This window comes from Nymphalis io, chromosome 5 (genome assembly GCF_905147045.1).
Source record: "Nymphalis io chromosome 5, ilAglIoxx1.1, whole genome shotgun sequence".
Lineage (NCBI taxonomy): Eukaryota > Metazoa > Arthropoda > Insecta > Lepidoptera > Nymphalidae > Nymphalis > Nymphalis io.
Genome location: NC_065892.1, coordinates 3,485,697 through 3,510,371, shown reverse-complemented (window position 1 = coordinate 3,510,371; position 24,675 = coordinate 3,485,697). Strand labels below are relative to the sequence as shown.

Here is a 24,675-nt window from a genome sequence, read left to right as displayed (position 1 = left end):
GTGAGAGCTAGGATTATCATCCTATTATCATTACGAATAGCAGATTTGTTCCAAAACAAACGGAAACAGAAACAAGAAAAATTGAACGATTTTTTGTAAGCCAATAAAGATATATCCACAGCCTTTAATTTTCACAAAGGTACTTCAGACAGTCATCAACGAACTAAATAAATACAAACATTAAATAACAGGAACATTTTATAATAACACGAAGAATTACATATCTTGAATTAAAAGAACTCGTTTTTGTCACTCCATTTCAACTCCATTATAGCACGCACAAATACGTCTCCTTGATTAATGTACGGTCCCGTGCGAGATTGAGCCCAAATCTTCCTAATACCGCTTCAGCAGTTAAAGCAAATTAAGATTGCTAAACACGTGTCGCGAGTGTGAAAAGACGAATAATCTCAGTTTAGACGGATCAGGATTTGTTTGCTTTTAAAACGTGATTGTTATAATCTTGAAAGACTTAAAAGAAAGACATTAATGTGATATTTATGGAGAGAGAAGATGAAGTAACAAAGACCTGGCCTCGAACTACATTTAAATAGGATCCGTGGATGTAATTTTTAGACACGATCTTACTAAGAGTAACAATCTGTGAATGTCCCACTGCTGGGCTTAGTCCTCCTCTCCTTTTTAGAGGAGGAGGTTTGAATTTTTTTCCACCACGCTGCTCCAATTCGGGTTGGTGGAATACACATGTGGCAGAATTTCAGTGAAATTAGATACAAGCAGGTTTCCTCACGATGTTCATCGTTAAGCACGAGATGAATTATACACAAGAAAGTCCTTTGGTTTTTAACATTGATAATCTACTCGTTGCCAAAACAAAGAGTTAAACGCTACATATATTAGATATAGTGTTGCCAGTAAATATCGTTTTAAAATAAAGTTAAGCGTTAAATTATTAACCTTGTTCACCTATAATAATGTAATCCTTACATTAACAATCACCAAAATGTTTATTTTTTCTATAGCGGTCATTTATGATAATGTGTTTACATGTGGTATCATTATCGTTATTTTTTCCTAGATATGATAACATAAATATGCACTAAGTGAATTATAGCAATACTTTAATATAATTTTAATCGCGGAAGTATTTAATGGGTTTCATCCGTTACATTATTTTATATTATCTTTATTTTCATTTTAAAATTTGTCGACTCTAATTAATTTATACTTTTATTATTATTATTATTAAAAAACTTTATTGCACATTCACAACGAAAAAAGAAAAGACAAACACAAGTAAAAAAAAAAGAAAAACAATAGTTCAAGAGAAGCCATGTTATATAAATAAAATTGTGGACCTCACCATCATGCGTTCAAGAGCGGTCTTATCACTCGAGTAGTGATCTTTTCCAGACAACCCTGCATTAAGATGCTGGCAGGACCTAACGGGCGAGTACATTGTACATACATATATATAAATGTAAACAATACATACACAAAGATACATATATACATTTATAAACCATACAACATATATCAATACATATATACATAAATACATGTATGCATATATCTATTTACAATACAAACATTTATAACATTAAGAGTGGACAGATGAAGTGTGAAGGAAGTAGACAGGTTACAGAGATAGGTAATAGTTATTAGTACGAATTTTGAAGATAGAAATTGAAGAGGATTGACGGATATCTGATGGAAGTGTATTCCAGTCTTACTGCCTTTGCTGTGAATGAGTTAGCATATAGTTTAGAGTGACATATAGGCAAACTTGATTTGTTGTCACTCTGGGAGCGAAGATGAAGTTGAAGAGTTGAGTCCGAACCAAGAAAATTAAAGCGTTTCTTCAGATAGGGAGGCGTACAGGGGTGAAATAGAATACTTATTATTATGTATCTTTAATAATATGCCTTTATATAATAATTTAAAACGGACCGTCTTTAATTTCATTATCGTTTAGAAACAAGAATAAATATAATTTTCAATTCTATTGCAAACAATTTCATCTTAAGTTAATATATGATATTATTCTAAGCGCCGAAGAATTCGGTGGAATTTAATTTCATCTTAAACTTGGCATCTATTTTCTTTGCATAAGAGTACCGTACTAGGCAGTAACTTTGTGATTATGGTCTTATGAAATTGCTTTTAGTTTTATATAGCTTAGAAACTGCAAGCGACGCAAAGTGAAGAATAACTTTACATAAATTGACGCAACATTCTTATGGTATTAGTGCAATTGGAAAAATGTATGTCCTCTGGTAAAGGTAAATTAAATTTAAAATCGATTTCAACTTTTTTTTTAATTTGTCTGTCAAACATTCGAACCCATGACATAATTCTAGACGCGTCAAAATGTTCAATTATTGAAAATAAATATTTCTTCGTTTATTTTCGAAATTAATAATCTCTCTAAGTATATCTAAGCATGGTAAGCAAATCTTAATCGTAACAAAGAGCTTCCGTGACGTAAAATTGAATTAAGACATGACGATAAAAGTATAATTACCATTAAAATCGCGTGTAGTACCGTTAGATAGAAGGAAAATTTGGTAAGAGGGCGCAGGCCGGGACGAACCGACATAATTATGTCAGATCCGACCTTTATCCGAGATCATAATTATATTTAACCTGCCATTGCTCGCGATATTTTCTATATTATAATGAAGTTCAAAGGTCATTCGAAGATAATTTTAAGTAATTACCATTCAAGTTTTATATTTTAAAGCTTTAACTTAACCCTGTTACGTGTTACTGGTATGTGTGGGTCAATCATAGACTTTGGGCCAGTTCTACATAATAAATTAAGCTGAAATTTAGTCTACGCTTTTGATGCTGATAATAGTATAATCTAGTAAACAGAAATATACGTAATAGTATATAATAAAAAAACTATTTTACTTTTAAAACCTGTAATAAAATAAGTGTTATACATACTTATTTTTGTCACTTATTGGGTAATCTATTTATAGATGGCACTAATTCTGCCACTCGCGGCTTTGCCTGCGTATATGCGAACGGGGTATTAGGGGTTTTTTTTTTCTGCACATTTAATTCATTCTTTGTGCTTTTTTAATGTCTTGCTAATTTATTATTATTTGACTTCCGAATAAAATAACAAAAAATATATAATATTAATTATTTAATAAATATTAATAAAATTAATTATATTAAACTAAATAATTACAGCGTATAATACTTTTATCAAGTTAACCCTATCAAGACATTTTTTTAAAAGCATATCTTCATAATAACTCACGCAGTATTCATGGGTTAAGGGCCGAGTAAGAGATATAGGACCGGATGGTCCTTCTCATACAATTGCGTTTCCTTTCTTAATAACTGTGTATTATGCTATGCCTTATATAATTGTTGATGTATATACCACTGAGATTTTTATTTTATTCTATATATATAATATGAATTTTCTTAAGAATACTTTTATTTGAAATCAAAATTGACAAACGTTTTAAGTAAATGATCGCCTAAACATTCATCATATATTTGTAAGAAAATTCTTTGGTTTTGTGAGGGCTATCATTATTGTTGTTTTTGAAATCCGAATAAAAAAACCACATATATTGTATTCAAACAAATATGACGTTATTTTTTCTTTAACATCTAAGACATTAAAAGTTTAAATCAACTCGAGCAATAAACAGCTTTAACTTTAAGAACACACTGAAGATTATTCTGCAAAACAATTATAATATATATTTATTTCAAATACGTAGACTGCCGTCTGTCAGTAAGGTGTCAACCTCGCCAATAGACCTTAGCACTTTAAGATGAATCGTCCCTTACATCAATTCGCTACCAACCTTGTGAACGTGATGCTACGTCCCTTGGGTATGTAATTACAATGGTTCACTCAGCCTTCAAAGCAGAACATAACAATACTAAATATTACTGTTTAATGGTAGAATATGTGAAGAGTCGGACCATCCACTAGGTACCAACTTACCCATACACATTTTCACAATGTCCTACCACCAAGTGAATAACCAAGTATTATATTTGATTATTTACATTTTTTTTTAATATTACAAAATTAAAAAAAGCTATTAGAACATGAACACCTAAATCTTCCTCATAAATCACTTTATCCTCCGGTGAAAACCGTATGAAAATCCGTTCTGTAGTATTTGAGATTATCGCGCTAAGACAGATTACGCGGTGGGGCCACTTTTATAATGTATTGTGATAAAATAAATCGCACTCATATATTCTTTACATAAATTAATTTCAATACAAATATTTATAAACATAAATGTTTAACAAATGTTGCCACATTTCGAAAGGAAAGACCACGAATCCATGTTACAAATGTATGACACGAAACGTTACAAAAACTTTTTAAAAACGTTAGAAATGGTCAGCTTTTTTTTGTGCGGAACACCGAATATAATAGAATTCAGCAAATTTAAAACGCAATAAATTAGGGAGAACAATACATGTTGGATAAATCGTTGTCACGTAAGAATGTCGCATTAGGAACGGGTGACTCTGGGCGGAGGTTGGGTGGATCGTGGGGGGCTGGATGGGTAGATAGGGGATTGTAGATGGAAGCAATAACAGTGGCACGCCGCAGTTAGCTGACGGTGCTGTTATTGCTTTGTATTATTTATGTGTTTAAGGTTCAACTAAGGTGACGACCACTACTATCACTAACAAGCTAATTGTTTGTAATGGTAACAATTTTAAATTTATTCATTTTTATATCGATTTTTATTTTAATTTTCTAATAATCTTTTTCTTTTAATTTCAAACCTATTATGTATATTGTTTTTTGATAATCATAAGTCATCTCATTGGGGTTATTATTTATATTAATTCAGACACAAGCAATTCTTTCCCAACAGTTAAGAAAGAGACAGAACATAAATGTCCTTTGAAAATAGTAATTTTCTTAAAACGGTTCTTACGTCCGTATCTCTATCTTTTTTATATCAACACCAAATCCTCACTTTTCTCGGTAGTAGCTGAGAACAGAATAAAATATACTAATAATATTATTATTTTTGGGTAATTTAAAATAATGTAAGTTTGTTTAGAATTTTAACAATTCAAAATATTTTAATTTAGCATTCTTTATTCAAACTTAATCATTTTATATTAAATAAACAAAAGTATAATTAAGCAGGTATTTTAAATTTAGCGAATAATAAATTTATATCTTATGTTAACAAAAAATTGTGGGTACTTAAATCAAGATTATAAGCGTCGCAAAACCACGATATTTATTGTCATGTATGGGTGATTTTTATGTAGGATATATAAATAATATTATTTAAAATGAGAACGACAATGAAGTTTTTTGTCGGTCCTCCTCGATATAATCTACAATTCAAATGTATGTAAATACATTGAAAACGTTTTTTATAAATCATATTATAATACTAATACTATAATGATTAGATACAAAATAGACAAATTAAATCTATATAGAATAGTATAATAGTCTATTTCGAATATATCTGAAAAATTGTGGTAATAAATAATTGACGTTATTTAGGAACAAAAGTGACAAATGTAAAATAATAAGTGTATTATATAATAACCAAATATTATGTATGTTATATAACTCTATTTTAAATCAAATCAATCAAATTAAAATATTTTTTTATTTTTTATTCAAATAGACTTTTACAAGCACTTTTGAATTGTCAAGTGCAACCACCATTAATACAACAATATTAATTCATTTGATACAAATACAGCGTATCAAATAAAACCATTGAGGTAATACTAAAATATATAAGTTTTAATTACTGATACTGATGAATCTAGTAAAAAATAAAATAGAAAATTTAGAATTTACAATATAATTTTAACATTTTTACATAATTTTCTTGACAAGTTTTGCTTTTAATATTTGAAATCCTTAGTTTTAAATGATGGCACTGTTACAAATAAAAACAAATATCTATCAATGCGCCTTCGATTATGAAATTTAATGTTCTATCCCTAACCTATATAATTACATTGGTTCACTTACTCTTTAAGCCAAAACATAGCAATACAAAATATTGTTGTTTGGCTGTTTAGTAATTATTATATTATATATCCAGTTATATGCTGCTCTATTGGCTACCTTATAATGTTGCAGAACCCGTGGTCATTGGTTCCAGCTCGGGTCAGACTAATAAAAAATAATTGGGGATTTTCTGTCAAAACTCTTAGTAGCAGCCTGGAGTTTGGAAGTTGACAGTGTATGCATTCTCCTGCCTCCGGAAACACGTGAAGCAATCCTGCCCCTGAATTCATTCCGGTTGTGTCGAGTTTGCTGTACCATCGGATTTTAAGAGTGAGGGAATAGGAAGTGCGCTCGTGTTTGCGTACACACTTATGCACTCTTCAGAATGGTCGCCGTGGTAGCAATAGATCAGTAAGCCATAATCGTCGTCATATACCTAGCCTAACTAACAAAAACTGGCATCACCATTACGAGTTCTAATTAAATTTAACGACACTAAAGGTATATTAGACAATTCAATACATACCTTTCCTCGCAAGATATGTTAGCAATTCGTAACCGCGTTTATTTACTCAGTGTGCTTGTTTAGGGGATAAGGGAGATATAAAAGTATTTATTGCGTATTCCTTTCTTATATTTGCTTTTATCATAAAACAACATTTGCTATTTGTTGAAGGAGCCGATGCTATTTTCTTATTAAAGTGACTGAACACGATATCAAGCGCATTTAGATTACAAATAATTGTATCAGTTCAAACGCTATTTCATTTAATGTTGTATGTGTTTTGTTTGCGTGAAATAAAATAAAAATGCAATTTGTGCATAGCTGAAGGAAAACATCGTGAGGAAACCTGCATGTGTCTAATTTCATTGAAATTCTGCCACATGTGTATTCTACCAACCCGCATTGGAGCAGCGTGGTGGAATAAGCTCCAAACCTTCTCCTCAAAAGGGAGAAGAGGCCTTAGCCCAGCAGTGGGACATTAACAGGCTGTTACTGTACTGTTACTGTTGTGCATAGCTTCCAGACAAAGACATTCAATTTAAAAAAAACTACTTAGAGCCGAGACGCTCCTCGACTATAGTTTGGAGAGGATAAAAAGTAAACTAGCAGGTGTGGCTTTCTGTTTTTTGAAGATGGGGTAGTTCTATCACGCTCCTCCAATGCGGATTCCACCAATACTCTGATATAATTAGCTCCTCTTGAAAAGAACAGGAAGCCTTAGCACTTGCCTTATATACTCGTAGCAGATTTTCATCCAACACATGTAGATTTCCTTAAGATGTTTTCTTTCACCGCTGAACATGAGACGAATTATTATAAAAACAATTGAAGCACATCAAAAATCAACGCTGCCGAGCTTGAACCCGCAATCTTCGGTTATGATTCACGCTATTAATCAAAAAAGACAAGTGGATGCAATTTAAAATATAATTTATTCGAATACTCTTAAATGTTTCATTTTTTGGACTCGTTATTTTACAAGATTCAATTAAATGAACGATTAAAACCAATTTGGAATTAAACTTCCACCAATAACAACCAGAAAAAAACCTCAGTTGGCGTTCTTTTGTACGAATAAAATGACATCTTTGAGTGTGTACAACTACGTTTATATAACCATCATGAAAGTATAGTATATTAACTCGGCTAACTACATCTTGCTATCTTCTATAAAACATTGTAATGATTAAATAGTCAGAAATTTATTTTGATTATATTAAGATTTTTTCCTTCAACGTTTCAACATATTTCAGTTTCAATAGTCAACAAACAATTAATTATACGTCTTGAGAAATGCGACGTTCGGTTAAGGTAGGATCGCGAATGTAATTGCAGATACAAGGGACATCAGTTCCCAAAGTTGGTGGCGCATTAGCGATGTAAGCGATTGTTAACATTTCTTACAATGCCAATGTCTAAAAGCGTTGGTGACCACTTAACATCAGGCGGCCCATATGCTCGTCCGCCTACCTATTCTATATAAAAAAACCTGTTTGGCTATCATCCCATATTGTGCATAGCTTTTTTTGCAGAGTTATGATTTCAAAGATGAGCTAGAGTCAAAATAGTCATGAGAGACTTAATATTCGTGGTTAATAGCGCAATATAAGAAGCGGTTTATATTTATTGCAGATTGCATTACATTTATAGACGATATTGATCATTTATCATAATACATTTTTCAAACAAAAATTAAAGCACGTTGAAGCCAGTACACGTGACAGAAACGTAACCATTTGATTTTATTACACCGTATTTAGAAACGTTCATTTAAAAATATTGCAACGAAATCATACAGAAAATAGCAAAAAATATACTAAAAACATTATTTTAATTTTACAATAATTTTTATTTATTTATTCTATAACTAAAACTAAAATATGTTTTTTTTTTACTTTTTGTACATTTAAACAACAACAGCAATACTTGGTATTATTGTGTTCCGGGTTGAAGGGTGAGTGAGCCAGTATAATTGCAGACAGTGAAAAGACACAAGGGACATAACACCTTAGTTCCTAAGGTTGGTGGCGCATTGGTGATGTAAGTTAACTTTTCTTACAATGCAAATGTCTATGGGCGTTGGTGACCACTTACCATCAGGTGGCCCATATGCTCGTCCACTCAAAAAAACTAAGATAGAACACGACTCGCATACTAATTCATGCGATGAAAATACATACAAAAACATACTGGTCAAAGATATAACAATATTCTCCTTGTAGTCGATTAAAAATAGGTACATATTCACGTGTCCCACTGGACCATATCCACTCTGTTTGCACATAAAAGGACGTATTTGTATTTTTAGCAGAAAAAATATGTTGGGAGTAGACAAAACACTTGATATATTTTTCTTTACAGTGATCCATAAAAACTGTATAACTTATTGCATTTTGTTTTAACTAATAAAAATTGCAAATTGGTATAAGTTATTGTTCCCAAAATGAACAAAATATTTGCATTCTAAATCTCCTACATTTTTTGACCGTCTGTCAGACAACTAACAGCCTAAACCGAAGAGTATGAAGCATGCAATGTGCGTAGAATTTCCTTATAGAAAGTATGCAAGGACTAAAAAAGGGCTTTTCAAATACAAATACAGATGATGGTATTGTAAAACTTTAATTTTTGTTCTAGTATACTATATTTCTGGCGACAGCTGTAACTATAGATAATATTTCGATAAAGCTTATTAAAAAGGACCGTTTGGTAACATCTGGTAGCACCTTTTATAAAAATACGTATTACGCAAGCCGTCTATCCAAGTTTTAAATATTTTTTAAAGATATTTTTCGTACATTCCATTTCGATACACATGCGAACCTACTAGCATTATATATTCTGACGTCACACGGACTTTGTGCTACTTAACGTAAAAAAGTAAAATGTTTGTAAGAATCTTTTCAATACTTGACTAATATTAATTGTAAATAATAAAATGGTGTTATCCAGTAAATAAGAAACTCCGAGCCTCTTCTATAGTAGCAGTGAAATATTTAAAGTCCTTGGAGAAACTTTTAACATTTTCCAAATCGATGAATTGAATGTTTTCTTTTGATACCAAGGTCGATACAACTTATATAAATTTTATTTAGTTTTTGGGCGTATTTTGTAAGTTATATCTGCAATAAAATAAAACAAGCCTATGGCATATGGAAATCGTAGCTAATCGTCCCTGCCGTCCCGGGTAAATAATATGAAAAATATATTTTCAATAGGATTTGGATCTAATCCGTTCTTAGTGAGCGTCTGAGTCGAGGAAGGAGTAACTGTTACAAAATTTATAATAATAATAATATCCTGGAACATTTTTCATACACGGCCATCTGATCCCAAATTAAGCTTGTAAAGAGCTTGTACTATGGAAACCAGACAACTGATATACTACATATATTATTTTCCTTTTGTAAATACATACTTATATAGATAATTACACCCAGACTCAGGACAAACATACATGTTGATGCACACAAATATCTGTCCTGGGTGGGAATCGAACCCACAACCTTCGGCGTGAAAGGCAAGCATCCACCAACCACGCCAACCGGCTCGTCAAAGGCAAGGCAATCAGGCGGATAGTTTAGGAAACCTCGCGATGAGCGGTATTTCGCTTATATACATATAGCTTCCGAGCAATACGGGAACAAATATATTATTCAAATGTATAGTGAGAGTTGATATATTTTTCTCTTGTCAACAGGTCCAGCAGCAGCCTCTTCAGTGCTAATCGTGATCTGCTCTGCATTCACTATCACGAATATTTTACGGTAATTTAACACTTATTATTAATTACGTTTGTAAATTTACATATATACAATGTTTTGAATACTCGTAAAATACTTTATTTATTTTAAAATCGATCAATGAAAAAATTTAACTTCGCTCTTAGAGTTTACGTAAAAGATTCAATACAGTCCCCAGCTTGAAAGTAATCTTGGACTATGAAACTCATCATCGTGTTCGGCGGTAAAGCAAAAAATTGGGACATACCTGCATGTTTCTTAGTACAGAGCTCATTAGTTAACACAATCACAGCATGTCACTGATTCATAACAATGTATTACATCATGTAAAGGTCTTACTGCTAAGCTAAGGTTTCTTCTTTCTTTGAGATTTGAAGCTTTTCCCATCACGCTGCTCCAATGCGTGTTGGTTGTAGCCGAATTTCAGAGAAATTAGACACATACAGGTTGCCTCACGATGTTTCCTTCACCGCCGAGCACGGGATGAATTATAAGCACATGAAAACTCAATGCCGCTAGCTGGGGTTTGAATTTTCATTATCGGGAAGATTCATACGTTCTACCACTTTTTACTACATTATATTTTTATTATAAAAATCACAAAAAATGTTATTAAATTTTTGATCATGTTCAAGTCTTGTCTAGAATATTTTGTTATGAATTATAATCTTATTTTTGACGTTAAACATCTATTGGCACGTCTTGGGGTAAGATCAAATCTCGGGGAGGACGCGTTGGCACTAAGCGCACCTCCTCTTCTCGCTGTAAGAGCCACCGGGGCTTGGGGTAGGGCTTGGGTTCTCTCAATCAACAGCCAATCGTTGTCCACTGCTGAACATAGGCCTCTCCCAAGGTGCGCCAAAGCTCCCTGTCCTCCGCCTTCCGCATCCAGTTGGTGCCCGCCACCTTCTTAAGGTCGTCGGTCCACCTGGCTGGAGGGCGCCCTACGCTGCGCTTGCCGATTCGCGGTCTCCACTCTAGGACTCGTCTGCTCCAACGGCCATCGGTCCTACGACATACGTGACCAGCCCACTGCCACTTCAGCCTGCTAATTTTGCAAGCTATGTCGGTGACTCCGGTTCTTTTCCGGATAATCTCATTTCTGATCTTATCCTTCAAAGATACTCCGAGCATAGCTCGCTCTATAGCACGCTGAGCGACTTTGAATTTGTGGACTAGTCCCGCAGTTAGTGTCCACGTTTCGGCACCGTATGTCATGGCAGGTAAGACGCATTGGTTGAAGACTTTCGTCTTCAAACATTGCGGTATATACGACTTCTCTGGGTTCTCTGTATCCCGGTAACCAAACTAGGATAGGAGGCCCGGCCCGCAGAGGCGGGCCAACCGTCGGGGCGTCACGGAAGTATGCACAATCGATCCCGTGACGCCCAAGAACCTCGAAGAGACGGTGAGGGTACGGTAGGGTTTATAGTGGGTATTCCGGTGCAATGGAGTTCCAGACGCCGGCGAATCCCACGTACCACCACCCACTACATGTGAGGGAAACGCGTAAATGCTCTTGTGCTTGTATGGCGTATATATAATTATTATGTTATGAATATTTTCTGTTTTCATTTTCTCCCTACATTTTTTCTTATTTTTTATATTTTAATATTTGTTTGGTTAAATCATATAATATCATTGAAAACTATTATTGATTAAGTTGTTTTATATTTTTTATTTTATTTAATAAAATAATTCCATTTGTTTACAAAATAAATAATAATAACTAATTTTAATTCATTTATTGAAATAAAGTAACCATATTTACGCTTATTAAATTAATTAAGTAAATCTATTGAGTTTATTTAATTACATAATGCTTCTTTATCACTATCTGATAAAACAATCAATTCTATTCATTCGAACTCATTTGACCTCCCTGAAATTAGTTCAAATGCTTTATTAATTGCTGTTGTCTTGGAAGATAAAATGCTCTAAGTAATTTTCCACATATTTACGTTCAATTGTTATATTATTGAACCTAATATCAGAGGATGAAATATTTCCAGCGTCGTTACAATTGCAGGATATATAAAATATTACCAATAAATCTGCTCATATCGTTTATTATTTAATATTTTTGATTTCATTTCTTTACAAAAAATATATATGACTATGTTAAAATGAATTAAAAACATAATCATAAATAAATACTATGTCTATTCCATTCCATTTGATTTTTGACTGCTTAAATACAAATAATGGGTTGAAAAATATAATATATGTTATAAATATATTAAATTATATATAGCACAAACTTCCTTTACATCGAAAATTTAACCAAATACATTTTAATATTATTAATTATGAGATTATTTTCTTTCAGGGATTCTCTGCGATGATGTCAAGCCTGAGGCGATTAAGCGAAATTTTTGTATATAGATTTTTTAAATTGCGTAAACAAGTGTACCACGTGACACATAAAAGTCGCATTATTATTTATTAATTTAAATTAAGATTAACCTTTATATGTTTTACTTCCTATTTTGTTTTGTGAACGAGCAATTTGTTATTTTAAAGAAAAAGGTCGTACGTACGAATTGTATATTTTACAAGAAGCATCAAATTTATTATTTCATACGACGACTTTTAAAATTTCCTTGGTAACTATGTATATATGACGTTACTTTTGAGTAATAAAAATATGAATTAAAATATAATTATATAACTTTTTGCAGCTACAGGTTTCATTTACACATACGACCTTTTGACACTTACTAAAAATTAATAATGAAAAATTCCAGATATCAAAAGTTGTTTGTGAAAACGTAATACGCTAAATATTTATAGTATTAGTGGAATGATGATATAATGAACGAATAGAATGTTTAATTTAATCTCATAACAGCCCCTCTGTATTGAAAATCAATGTCTCAAGAAACAATAATATACATTAACAGAATATCCGACAACCCGAATATTTTATCTAATTGCACAAAAGACTGACATTTGAAACATTTGTACGAATCTTAAATCACAATTTAGAAACAGATATGTAATTAAATTAAAACAAAAACTCATTACTCTTCTTAAAAATCTTAGTCGGGTAAAAAAATATATATAACTAAATATATATCGTTTTTTCAAAATATATTATTTCCACAAACAACGAATAGTATTGATTAATGGAATTGTATAATGTGAATATCTTTCTTAATATATAGTTAACTAAATAAAAAACATCGTATGTAAATAAATATGTAATATATAAATTTAGCCAAGAATTCAGGTGACTTTGTTAAATTTAACATTCTTGTCTTGTGATGTGTAGAATAGTAGAAATCGTTACCTTATTGATTATGTATCATAGATTACAGATTGTATTTAAAAAAAAAACTTCAAAAGTTAACAAAAAATGTCATAGAGAACTCATTACCATGTAGTCTATTAAAGAATGTTAACCTCTTTGTCTTATGAATTAAAAAAAAAAGAGAAAAAATTATGATATAATAATTTTAAATAATAACAATAGCTAAGCGTATGATAGTTTGAATAACATCAATGTGTTAGAAATATATTATATTTGTCATTTATTTTAAGGTATCATAAATCATATTAAATTGTACAATTGATAATTTAATTTATTTTATTTTATTTTATTCCATAATAACATGTAATATTATTGTGTACTGTCTAATGATAATATTACGAGGTATTGTCCAATTTTTTGTGCAAAGGCTTAAGGTTTTAGGGATGCAGCGTATTACTGCAATATTATAATATGTGTAAAATGAATATAGTATATCTCATCTAACTTCATTATACGTCAAATTTGATATAACAATTTTTGTGTTGTGGAAACGAAATAGTAATATGAATTAAATATGTTAATATATATTATGTGCGAATAATTTGTGGCAGGAAGTGTCTGTCATTCTTAGATTGAAGCGAGTTGCCAGACATTTAAAATAACGTCACTATATTAAAAACACAATCACGATCATATATTTACGCAAACACTTATAAAAGCGGAGACTTATATAAGAAAAATAATACACATTTTAACCTTATTTATACGCTATCATCTTGTGTTTTGGGTTTCCAAGATATTACATAGCATACTAATATGTGTACTCAATCATTAATATGATTTTAATAAAGATTATAGAGGTCACGAATCCGAGTCGAAAACATAAATAATTTATTTACATTAAGCTTATCGCAATACATTTGATTAAAATAAACAGAGAATAATTTAAAGAAAATATTTCGTTTGATATTGGTAGTTGAATTTTAAGTAGTTAACTTGAATTGTGAAATATCCTTAATAGTCAAATATTTCGATCAATATTTGCATTTATTTAGTGCAATTTGTCAATAAAATACTATTCGGCACATATAATTTATGACAAGTGGTATTGTACCTATCGCGGAGGGTTAAGCCCAATAATGCTGTCTCCGATTGGTTTAATATTCAAAGCGCCAATATATAACCAAAATAAATTAAAAAGACAAATAAATAGTTTATGTTTTTTTCTTTTTATAAATAATTTTGAAATATTAACAACTCAATTAGAAAGTCAAAAGTGTGAAGACTCTTTCAAGACAATCGAAGGCAGCTGTCATTTGAGTGCATGAAAAAAATTTGACGGATTTGTCAGATCGGTTAGTGAATAAGTTTAAGGTACAATTGCTCAACGATAAAAGGATTTTGTTCGAAGTTTTTCTTTTATAATACAATATAATGTTATTTTTGAATTCTAAAATATGTATTGCAAGATAAATATTTCAAATGTTATTCTAAATGTATTTTAGTGAACGAATTTTGCTCTTAAAAATACAATCTGTACAAAGTTTTAGCATTTAATGCTGGATTTAGATTAATATGCCGAATGTGAAAGGCGATACTTTGAAACATCGATGTCTAAACTCAAGGTGTGCCTCACTTAAAGCACTGTCACATAATATATGCATCCATGTTACTTAATAACCTTTCTTTTATAGTATAGTTAAGCGGATGAGCAAATGAGTCACCTAGTGAAAAGTGGCCACCAACGCCCACAGACATTGGCATTGTAAGAAATGTTAACCAACGCTTAAATCGCCAATGCGACACCAACCTTGGGAACTAAGATGTTGTGTCCCTGGACTGTAATTAACCTCAAGACATTGACTACGAGACCGAGACGTAACGTGGTTTACTTCGTTAAACAGCTTAGATCTCCAAATTACAAGTTGCTATATTACCATGAGTCAAATTACACTGGTGATTTTATATGATGTTTAGCGAAATAACAGATATACTGTTATCTCGTTTGTTTTTTCCAAAAATTATACGATATCGTTGTCTCAAGTTATTATCAATTGACGTGCAAATATTTGTTCTTTTTGTATTATTATGAAATTTTATATAACTACAGTTATATAGAATTTAGTTTTTAACCAAATATAATAACGTGTATGACTAGCGCATAGTTATTTCACTCGAAATAGATAAAACAGTGTTTGGGCACATTTACAGTTTATATATCGATGCATTGAAATATATGTATGTACTATGGAAGTAGACAATATTTGTATAAGTAATCTATTAAAGTGAATTGATTGATATAAAAACTATTAATAATTCAAATATTCGAACATTTTAAACTCCGCTAATATATCACAAAATGTGGATGTAATTATTATACTATAAATATTATATAATATAAAATATACATTTATTTCAACAATTAGAAAAATTAAATAAACCAGTACATTACCTAAATTAAAAGAAACCGTATTGTATATTAAAAGTGTGTTTAATTTATTTCATATTAGCAGTTTGTAAAGATTATTTTCTTTTGTAAAAGATTATACGAGGCGTTCCCTTACTCTATTGTTTTGCTCAAAGGTAATGCAATTTCTTTTGAAAACGTTAAATAAATATAATGGAGGACTATACCGTAGTTTCATTTAAATTATTTATTTTTTATCATTTATCTACTGCTCATTGCTTAAGTAAAGTATTGGCTTACTTTTATTAGATGAAAGTTTGCGTCATATCGAACCACCGAATCGCAATGAAGTAGCATGGTGGATTAAAACCTTAAGAGTTAAGAAGGTCTTCATCCAGCGGTGGGACTTTACGTGGGCTACGTGGGCTGTAGCTGAAAATAAAATAAAATTATTAATTGTATAGAATAAACATCTTCTGAAATAAAAATCCTTAATATTAAATAATGTTTTATTTAAATAAATGGTGATGGGGATAGCGATAACATTTTGGTAAAGACCTGAATTAATTTAAATAAAACAAGAAGTAAAACAATACGATATTCAAATAAGACGTCAATAGTGCAATGGCTTACGGGCTGCCTAGCAATGTAAAAGTCACAGGTTCGATCCTTATCCCTTGGACTATTGGCCATACCTAACACAAACTTAAATAACTTTAACTTAATTGGAGGGGTAAATATGAATATTAGTAATTCCTTATACGAGTATAAGTATTAAGCTTATACTAATTAATATTTATACAACTAATATTAAACCACTTAATGTCCGCTCATATCTGTATACATACATATCTCTGACTTTCTTGTAATAGTATTAACATAATAGTTATACCGAAAAGGAACGACAACAATAGATAATCACAACGCTCAAGCGTAGTACGGCTCAGATAACAGTGTATAAAATTTAACGTCCCACGCAATCCTTAGGCGTCCGCTTACCGTCGAAATTACTGGAATTACAGGTATTATGACGGAATTACAGAGTATACAAGTGCGGATATCCGACCGGCGAGTGTAGTCAGATACGAATCCACAAAGAAACAACTACAAATAGTCCTGTTTATAAGTTCTATAAATAAAATCCGTTTGGCTTCTGCACATGTGAATTTTCATATAAAATGTTTATAGTTTATGTAATTAGATTAGCCGAGATGGCCTAGTGGTTAGAACGCATGAATCTTAACCGATGATCGTGGGTTCAAACCCGGGCAAGCACCACTGAATTGTCATGTTCTTAATTTGTGTTTATAATACATCTCGTGCTTGACCAGCATTGGAGCAGCGTGGTGGAATAAGCTTAAAAACCTTCTCAAAAAAGGGAGAGGAGGCCTTTAGCCCAGCAGTGGGACATTCACAGGCTGTTACTGAACTTACTGAAACGTAAAAAGCGATTAAACTATTGTTTTTACGAGGACAACGTGGTATGTTCATACCTACTGATATGTTAAAGTCGACTTAAAATCAACATCGACCGGAATAATTTCCAATACCATGAATAAAATAAATACAAATTAATTATTAAAATTATGTTGTTTAACTCGCTTCCAGTTAGAACGTATAATTATAAGTTACAAAAACACTGTCAATTTAAGATCATTGAAGCAAAAGCGTTATTAAGTCTTTTGTTCTGTCTATAAACAAACTTTATACAAAGAGACGATGTCAATAAACTTCGGATTTTGTGCCTGTCTCCATACTTGACGCAAACTTTTGCATTGTTGACAAGATCAAAGTAAATATTATATTCAAACAATTTTTACCGTGAGTTCTAGTATTATTTACATTAAAACTTTTTGTCACAATATACTTGTAATGAATATGTTTATTCGTTGATTTTTGAGATTTTGTAAGTTGTACAAAAAAAAAACTATCTATATTTATATATTAAATTTCATTGCATAATTTAGTATTTTATATGAGGTGACTTTTATCTCTACGCTTCAGCAAAAACAATCAGATGACTGACGCAATATCTCCACAAACACATCAAGTGTACAGTGATTTTATTTGATTATTGATAACGTTTTATAATTAAATGCAGACGCTATTTCAAATATTTAAAATGGAAAATCTATACAATGTATGCAATGTCATTTCAATAAATATAATTTTCAAAGTTATTCCAACTCCCGATTGACAATCACGCATAATGAATTTACATGAAGATGAACCACTAAAAGCAGTCAAAGAGAAAACTAAAAAGAATACGCTAAAAGAAAAAATAGCGTATATAAAGGAAAATATAACGTTAGAACCAGTTTTAATTAGTTATGTTGTACCTGGAGTATTGGCGAGACTAGCAACACAAAATTTGAATCTTGATAAAGCCTGCCGTGTCAATTTGCAATATGGAGAATCCGTTTGTAATGCACTCATCGCTAAAGAAGGTACAAAGTATCAAAAAGAAGAACTTATTGTGCAGGAGCTAATAGCTTCCATGGAAGCATGGAAAAACATAATTTTAACAGCAATACCAAGTTTACTGATTCTATTCATAGGAGCGTGGAGTGATAGAACTGGTAATCGGAAAATATGCATCATACTGCCAATTGTCGGAGATTTGTTAATGTGTTTGAGTAATATACTTAATGCATACTATTTTTATGAGTTACCGGTTCAAATTACAATGTTTTTTGAGGCCTTCTTCCCAGCAATCACTGGCGGATGGATTACAACTTACATGGGCGCTTTTAGTTATATTAGTGAAATATCTAGCGAAGAAACTAGAACGTTTAGAGTGGGTATTGCAAATCTTTGCTTAACAGCAGGAGGGCCGATTGGAACTGCTCTTAGTGGAATATTGTTGAAGCATATTGGGTATTATGGTGTGTTCTCTATAAGTTCGTTATTATTTTGCTTTAGTATATGCCATGGGTATATTTATATAAAAGATCCCGTGAGACCTAAATCTGAGGAAAAGGGGGTAAGTGACTTTTTATTATTATAATAAACTCGAACGTTTATCTTTCGTCATATCTTTGCAAAAATAACTAACATTTTTTTTTTAAATAGTACTAAGTAAAAATTAATAATTTTAGGAAAAAACTGGTATAATTGCATCGATGAAATCATTTTTTGACATCAAACATGTGAAGGATACCTTAAGTGTGGCATTTAAAAAAGGACCTAACAACCGTAGAATAAAATCTATTTTGGTTTTAACTTCCATTGCTTTTATATATGGACCAGCATATGGTATGTAATTTGCTGTATTCATATACTAAATATTTTTATTAATTTATAAAAAAACTATCCATATAAAACATTTTGAGTTGAACGAAAACATTTTTATAATTACAAACTTTTTCAATTTACATAGTCAATAAATAAAGCAAAATAGCTTTTGTTTTTTTTTTAACAATAAACTAAAAAAATAATGCTCACCATCCGATATAACATATCCTAATAATGTCTTAAAAAACTGACTGTTGCTTCGGAAAATATGTAATATCTATTAAGCAATGTTAATTTAACGCGATACGCTTTTAGAAATTATTTAGAGCAAAAAATTCCTATAAAAAACACTTGAAAAATATCTGCCTCCCGTTATTTTTTCTTTCAAATGTATGATAAATATAAATTATATTAAAGCATTTTTTCAGGTGAGTTCACCGTGCGGTATCTCTTTACTCGCTACCGTTTTAACTGGGATGCGCTCAAATACAGCTTTTATAATACATTCTACATTTGTATACACTCTCTCGGTGAGTGCAATTTTATTTAAACTTATTTCAATTGCAGTGTTTTCATCTATGTATGTACATGTTGAAGTTTCTTTAAGCAATATTTTAAGTACTTTCATACCCTAAATGTTTTTATTTGAAAATTATACTTAATAAAAAAAGAGCCTGGAGTCATAGTTAAAAATGGAAAATACACTTTAGATAGCAATTAGATTTACGTTGTACAACGGCAGGATATATGGCCAAAGCTTAACATAGTTTTAAATGTTAATACAAGTCAACAGATTCTGATATTTAACAAATCGTTGTATTTATACAGTAAGCGTTCATTTTTAAGTCGCTAGCCTTTCTCTTTATGTAAATTAGTTTAATCTTTAGTCTTTATGTGAATTACGTAAATTCACATACATCGACTGTCTTCAAAAATTTTTATAGGGATGATTTTGAATTACGCCTTGTAGGAAATTCTACTATTAGCAAGCAAAATGAATTGACTAATAATCAAGGAAAATTGTATACACATTATTAGAGGTACAGAAAAGGACATAATATGAAACCCCTTCGCGGGCTTAGCCGAAAATGGAAACTTGTTTAAAAAAGCATCAATTAAGTGTCATTGACAATCTGGAAAGAGATAGTGTTTAACTTTATGCAACCTAACAACTTTAACGTTCAAATCAATGTAATGTAAGATTTCTAACAATGACCGCTAAAGTCGGATCAGTTTGATTTGGAAATGTCCTAATAGTTTTCAAATTCGCGTCCGTATCTTACTAAAAATTTCGGGATCAAAAGACCTCTTTACGCTGTATTCTGTACAAATTTAGCGTTTTGTTTATTTCCAATAAACAATTTCAGGTGCTTTAATATCAATAAGTATATTTAGTCGGAAATGGAAATGGGACGACTCCACACTTGGTCTCATTTCGAATTGCAGCAAAATTATTGGTGGATTAGCTACTGGATTAGCGAGAAATTCCTTGGAGATGTATCTAGGTAAGTTTACGCACTTGATAATAATAAGTAATACAGAAATATATGAGTAAGTAACTACAGCTATAAGCAAACAGAAATATTTGATGTATATATTTATACAATGCGGAATAAAGCGGACACACAACACGCATACAATCACAGTTATAAGCACTTCATACCTCAGTTCCAGTCAGATTCACGAAAAGCGTGGAGGAGGTTTCGTAATATTAGGATAGATAATAATAAAACGAAAGTTCTTGTATTACTCAATTCTCAATTATCAACGTCACAATTAACAAATCAACCTCTAAAATCGAATTAGTTTATTTAAAATTTTATATAAATTAAATTTTAACTGTTTTCGTCAAGAAGATTCGGAGTAAATAGCTTTTTAATAAATAAATAAAGACCTTCTCCTCAAAAAGAGGAGAGGAGGCCTTTAGCCCAGCAGTGGGACATTCACAGGCTGTTACAGCTTTTTAATACACGATGTGACAATGACATACATCAGAGTCATACTATAAGGCTTTAACTTTTTTTAAGTAAACCTAAAAACGTTTCAGATTAAGCATCTTTTAAGGTTTTTTCAATTATGTTTCAGCCGTCGCCATTGAAATGTTTAACGCAACTTCTTTCACTGCACTGAGATCGATTTCATCAAAACTGGCGACAAATGATGAATTAGGTAAAAACTTTATATTATTTAATTAAATATTTGTATATTGCGAGACAACTGCCACGTTGATACAATCCCACGAATTTAATAGATGCTTTTTAAAAGATAATTTAAGCAGATAATTAATATCCAGCTGTGCCTCCACCAGCAAAAAATAACGTACGATAGTCACCAATATTTAAGGAAATAACTTAACTTGTTGACAAAAACTGAAACAATGTTGTAGAATTGTGGATAAATTTCTGTAAAAATGCGAATTCATAATTGATTTGATATTTTCATTTTCGGTTTGAAACTAAATTATGTCACATAGTACCATCAAAGTGTGATAAATAATAATCGAAAATGAGGAATTGTAACGCAGACTTACCATTAGTATATAAATAATATGAGAAAATTAAAAAATACATTATCGCCTCCCACAAATATTCGAATAGAGATATTATATAATAGTTAATCCTTAGCACAATATATTCTATGCTTTCCAAGTTTAGTCTGAACATTAACACGCGCTTGGGGCACTTTAAGCTGGAGTTCTACCATTAGTTAGATGCTAAGGTTGTTCCATCTAATGCCCATACTGTGACTAAAATTCTATCGAACTAAATTTGCATTCGTCCGTTCACTTTTGAACTAAGAAAAATTGCTAATATATACAAACTGAAAGTTATAAAATGAGTTATCTCAAAATATAAAATAAAATGAAAGTGAAATATTTTAAGGTATATTTTCAAAGAGTTAATATATCCTATTGGATAAAATATATATGGCAACAAACCCAGTACTCTTTTCTTTTCAGTACCATTTAATTACCGAGTCAAATAAATTTAAACATACCCTGCTTGTATAATATAAATAATATGCCTTATTTGTCAATGATTTTTTGAGATTTAAATTTATTAAAAACCAAGTAAATAATAAAATACATAATCCGGTCCAACAAACCCTTCTAACTTCGGTAAAAACTGGATAGAACACATACAAGTCAACGGAAGACAAGGCAAGCCAGCACCAAGTTAACATGTAAAGCACGTTGTTTGTTTGTTGAGTATATAATTATTCTCGTGCTTGTTAATAAAGGAAAACATTGCGTGAAATTTTATATAGCATTATATTACGTTAGATGAAATTCACATGGCTAGCCACCAACCTGTGGTTGAGCACCGTTAGTGAATAATCTCTAGAACTTAAACTCATAAGCGGTATGTCTGAAGTGTGGTGGTGTTTCTACATTTATCCGTTAAAAAACATTCTGTATGAATATTAATACCGTGACACCTCTCTGTGCGATTCAAATTAAGCTATTGCTCCAATTGCCAGGAAAATATTCTTATATGCTATGTCATTTTCTATAATATGTTGCCTCTAAGCTCATATGTTGCTCTAAGTCAACAGACTTTGTATACGTAGGTATATATACGTAGGTATATATTCATCAACTATTATCATTTGTTAACAAGAACCACGTAGGCGCCCAGCTGTTGTGGCATATAATAACTACTCCCAATGATATTTATCTCTGTGATTTATTTACCTATACCTTATTATGTCTATAATTCATTATTAATAATTTCGTTAATCATCATATTATTAAATTACGTTGTAAACCATAATTTATTAGTTCATAAACTGACTTCCGATTATTTTTGTATAAAGTGGGTAGGGCACGCCATAGGAACACATTCGTGTTAAGAATTTCTGGCACAACGTTACGCTGTCTATTATAAATTAAGTGTAATAATTGGACTTTTTTTCATTTCATAAAGCCCACAAGTGTTAACACATTCTATTTTCTTATTTCATCATGCCCTTCTTTGTTCTACAGGAAAGATGACATCAGTGTTCAACTTGACGGAGGTATTGACATCTATGGTTTTCGGACCAATTTATTCTTGGATATATATGATGACCTTGAAAATTGATGCTGGTATAATTTATTACTGCAGTACTGTGCTAACAGTACCACCGATACTTATTTTCATGTAAGTAAAAAAAAATCAAATTCGTTGATATTCATAGCGAATGTGAAAAAATATCATGAAGTTATTTGTACTTGATATAAAACGAATAAAAACAATGACGAGTTCTCTTAATTCTATATAACAAACAAATTGAACTGAAGAAAAAAAAATTGTCTTTATCTATTTAGTTGAGTTGAGAAATAATCGGACAAACAGACAGCGAACGCAAGGTATTATTTTGTTTTATTCTATTTAAAGATATAAATTAAAGTTGAGTGATGAAACCATGAATAATATAATAATTATTTGTTTCTTTACATTTAATATTATAGTGTATTTTTGTTAGTTTGTACGTTTTATTGTTATTTATGTTATAGCTTATTTCAGTGTTCTTTATGAAATTTTATTGCAATATATGTAACATTTGAGTGAAACTTTTATGAAAAGAAAGACACATTACGTTCGTCAGTTATACTGAGTTGCATAAATTAGTTTTATTAATTACGTGATCTTAAGAAACTATGTATAAAAATTCAAATTTATCTGTAGTGTTTTTCATTTACACACACATGCATGCACGCACTCAAATACACGTCTACATGCTCAATAAACAAGTTTTAAATTATTTATATAAAAACTCTATCACTATGTTATCAAATAGCACGCAGTTATTTGTTCTTAATACTTCAGTAAATATGGCACAGTACAGTGGCTACAGTTTCGCTTAAAAAACCAAGAACGATAAGACACTTGATAATTTAGTTTCACAAGCTACATACAAATAATGATTACTGGTGGTAGGGCTTTGTGCAAGCTCGTCTGGGTAGGTACCACCCACTCATCAGATATTCTACCGCAAAACAGCAATACTTGATATTGTTGTGTTCCGGTTTGAAGGGTGAGTGAGCCAGTGTAATTACAGGCACAAGGGACATAAGATCTTTGTTCCCAAGGTTGGTGGCGCATTGGCTATAAGCGATGGTTGACATTTCTTACAATGCCAATGTCTAAGGGTGTTTGGTGACCACTTACCATCAGGTGGCCCATATGCTCGTCCACCTTCCTATTCTATAAAAAAAAATGGTAGGTATTGTTTTATAAAATAATCTAGCTCACAGTTACTTCTTCGCACGCTTCCAAGAGCTAATTCTGCTTGGCAACTGAATTGAATCAAGTTACAACTCAAGACGAAGATGTTTATCAATAAACTACAATTTTTTATTAATATACTTTGATAGGTTCGTTAATATATTTTTTTTTTATATTAATCAATTATATTTTTACTTATTCTAGCTGGTTTCACATAGAGAATAAGAAGAATTCTAAGAAGACAAATAAAGACCCGGTCCGAGATATCGAAACGAAGGCACAAGACAACGAACATAAGCAAGAAAATTTAGTTCAAAGCATAGATTTAAACGAAGGCTTGTATTTTGTCGAATAAAGTGGATTAATGAGA

General features: G+C 31.2%; 2 protein-coding genes across 2 annotated transcripts in view; both read left to right on the top strand.

Moving 5' to 3' along the window:
- LOC126768532 (uncharacterized) overlaps positions 1–12,655 on the top strand; it is a 286,006-nt gene extending 273,351 nt beyond the window's left edge. The window contains exons 9-10 of the mRNA XM_050486706.1: positions 10,159–10,225; positions 12,531–12,655. Of these exons, the coding sequence (XP_050342663.1) occupies positions 10,159–10,225; positions 12,531–12,546 (83 nt within the window). The 3' untranslated portion in view covers positions 12,547–12,655. The remainder of the gene's footprint in view (positions 1–10,158; positions 10,226–12,530) is intronic.
- Positions 12,656–18,020: 5,365 nt separating this feature from the next.
- On the top strand, positions 18,021–24,675 carry LOC126768498 (solute carrier family 46 member 3-like). The gene is made up of 7 exons (XM_050486652.1): positions 18,021–18,844; positions 18,960–19,116; positions 19,524–19,625; positions 20,463–20,600; positions 21,181–21,264; positions 23,081–23,237; positions 24,510–24,675. The coding sequence occupies exons 1-7, from the start codon at positions 18,071–18,073 to the stop codon at positions 24,658–24,660; spliced, it is 1,563 nt and encodes a 520-aa protein (XP_050342609.1). The 5' UTR covers positions 18,021–18,070; the 3' UTR covers positions 24,661–24,675.

What these genes read in the sequence shown, in the direction of transcription:
- LOC126768498 (XM_050486652.1), top strand. Translation starts at nt 18,071, where the DNA reads ATGAATTTACATGAAGATGAACCACTAAAAGCAGTCAAAGAGAAAACT. An exon ending in TATATATGGACCAGCATATG is followed by an intron (nt 19,117 to 19,523) that starts GTATGTAATTTG and finishes GCATTTTTTCAG; the next exon opens with GTGAGTTCACCGTGCGGTAT. An exon ending in TTCCTTGGAGATGTATCTAG is followed by an intron (nt 20,601 to 21,180) that starts GTAAGTTTACGC and finishes ATTATGTTTCAG; the next exon opens with CCGTCGCCATTGAAATGTTT.